The 2,708-nt window shown below is 41.5% G+C and overlaps 1 protein-coding gene across 2 annotated transcripts in view; it reads right to left on the minus strand.

Annotated features, from left to right (window-relative positions):
* Positions 1–500: 500 nt before the first annotated feature.
* LOC106536550 (uncharacterized protein PB18E9.04c) overlaps positions 501–2,708 on the minus strand; it is a 21,767-nt gene continuing 19,559 nt past the window's right edge. For both annotated transcript variants that reach the window (XM_014033852.1, XM_014033851.1), the window contains 2 exons: positions 1,191–1,280; positions 501–1,011 (listed from right to left, as the gene is read on the minus strand). In XM_014033852.1, coding sequence (XP_013889306.1) covers positions 881–1,011; positions 1,191–1,280 — 221 coding nt within the window. In that variant the 3' untranslated portion in view covers positions 501–880. The remainder of the gene's footprint in view (positions 1,012–1,190; positions 1,281–2,708) is intronic.

Genomic DNA, 2,708 nt, shown 5'->3' on the forward strand with positions numbered 1-2,708 from the left:
GAACCATTAGTTATTTTTCCTCTTGTCAGTCTGACATTCAGAATGGAGGATTAAATATCAAAGCCCAAACTATTTGCTAAACTGAACTTTCAAATAAAAATAAGAGCCACAGCTCAGACAGAAGCTCTGTCCTGACAGAAACTTTATTCCTTTTCTACTTTAACTCATGACTTCTGGACTCATGGGCTTTATGTGAGCGGTGTAAAGACAGGCCATAACTTTGTTTTAATGAAAGGTGCTTCAAGTGAGCTGCAGGTTTTCTTCACTGATCTGAGGAACGAACTTGTGCCAATCAAAAGGTGAATAAGTTGTTCTGTGAGTGTGTCACCATCCAGAACCCTCACTCCACACGCTGCGTCTTTGCCATGGTGATACATTTTATTTCACATCCCTTCACTTGTTTTTTCAAGGCATAACTTCACAAAATTCAATATTATTAGAAAAATGTTACATATAAATAAATTAAAAGCATAATAATTTGGGTTCAGCTCCTGTATCAGTACATGTAATTATATTTTATTTAACATCTCGTTGTAGCAAAAAAATCAACAACTAAGTTGATAAACTTACAATCCTTCATTCAGTCTGTTAAATTTCCAAACTCCACTGTAAAATACTTTTGTCGTAAAAAAAATAAAATAAAAAAACAACCTCCGCCATCTTGGTTTTTCTGCTTAGTGTGCTGACGGAGCAATGAATCCTGGGATATGGTTGATACTGGGACGCAGCAGTTCAGGTAGGAGCCTCTGAATTGGGACAGCCTACAGAGCAGGCAGTGACAGAAGTGGCTRACAACCCATGAAATGACACACAGCCAGAGGGAGCACATAAGGTTCAAGCATGATGTAACAAAGGGGCGTGACTTGTGATGAGGGCGTGGTCAGCAGAAGGTGGAGGTCATCAGACTGAAGGACAGCAGGTAAAAGTGTGACGTCACCAAAGAAGATGAGCTGTCAGCAGGGTTCTTACAGCCACCAGTCTTCAGACAGATGCTTCGCTCGCACAGCTGACCTGCACACACACACACACACACACACACACACACACACACACACACACACACACACACACACACACACACACACACACACACACACACACACACACACACACACAAACAACGTCTTAGTCCCTAGCTCATGTGGCTCCACCCACTTTACCAAAGCTGTAGTTTTCACACCTGAACTTACCTGTGAAAGTCTCAGGACAGATGCAGCGCTGGAAGTTGATGCAGGTCCCTCCATTCTTACAGGTTAACTCTTCTGTGTCGCACACTTTCTCTGAGGAAAAACAAGCATTAATGACTAGATATGGAGCACATGGAGGCTGCTGGAGCTCAGTGGTCAGTGCTTTTATTCTTGAGGATTGGTTTGAGGCCAGATTGTGTCAGAAAGGACTTCTGGCATAAACAATTGCCAAATCTTTAATGCAAATCCACTTGGTGTGGCGAGCCCTGCAGAAGGGGGCAGCAGAAAGAATAACAACAATAACAACTGGTCTGGATTGATCTTCTCTTGTCTTTATCATAATTTGATTCTCTCATTTTTATGAGACGTGTCTGTACTGTGCAGAAACTGGAAGCAATGTTTCAGTAAGAAGGACACAGAAGAATCTCAGCAACATGTTGTCAAGTTGAAACCAAATTGTTTTGGTTTAAGACTGTTGATTATCTGCTGGTTATAAAACCCAAATCTATAATCCTGACCATAAAGCTTACTGGAGACCTTCCTTTATAGCTCGACCTATAGATACAGTCTGTAAACCTGTAAATAAAACTGGTCTTTGGCTTTTCACATGGATTTAACTGAACCCTAGGAGGGTCAAGTAGACCCAAGCTCAGGCTAGCACCCTATATTATCAAAGACTGGTTTTATTGTTTATTGTTTTTCTAACAATATATTTATTGATTTTTTCATTTTACAGAACAAACAAATCATAGTGGTACAGTTAACATAAGTTTTACATTAAACAACATAAACCCTGTCATGGACTAATTATTTATATCTGTTTCACCTTGACACTGTCCATCACTCGTATCTTTCTGATAGCTCCTTTCGCTCTCTCTGTTTGTTTCCGGACGTCAAGACTCCGCATTGGACTGAATTCTCTTGGTTGATAACAGACTCTTTGGGCTGGGAGCCCTGTGATAGGCTGGACAGTATATTTGGCAGTCTGTGATTGGTTGTAAACTGTCACATGGTGTTGACATGATGTTATATTATTGGCTGTAGTCTGCTGACGAGTTCAGTCACAATCATGCAGAACCTTCCTGATGCAGTTCTGTTTGTTTGTTTGTTGCTCATAATTGAACCATATTTGATTATCGTATACGCAGACTTTTCTGGCATTATTCCAACGTGTTTCTGCTTTTTGCGACGACAGAAATTTGGCGTTGTCGAAATGGCGGCTTCAAGGACCGGAGGACGGCCCGCAGTGGCCGATTGTTTTGTCTCGGACATTCACCAGAACGTGGAGGCTGGAGAAGCTGACCTGTTTTTTGTCTGTTGATCGTCTCCAGGTTTTGTGATCTGTCATGCCTCGACCACTGTGGGTAGTCTTTTGGGACTGAAGCTGAAAGAAGAACCTGACTGTCGACAGAAACACTGTGAGCTAATATTTTCATTAGCACCTTATGCTAAAGAGGTACGGCTAATTTTTTGGCCCGCACACATTGAAATTGTAAACTGTTAGACGCTGGTCTGGTTCTT

This window comes from Austrofundulus limnaeus, unplaced genomic scaffold, assembly GCF_001266775.1.
Source record: "Austrofundulus limnaeus strain Quisiro unplaced genomic scaffold, Austrofundulus_limnaeus-1.0 Scaffold1872, whole genome shotgun sequence".
NCBI classification, from domain to species: domain Eukaryota; kingdom Metazoa; phylum Chordata; class Actinopteri; order Cyprinodontiformes; family Rivulidae; genus Austrofundulus; species Austrofundulus limnaeus.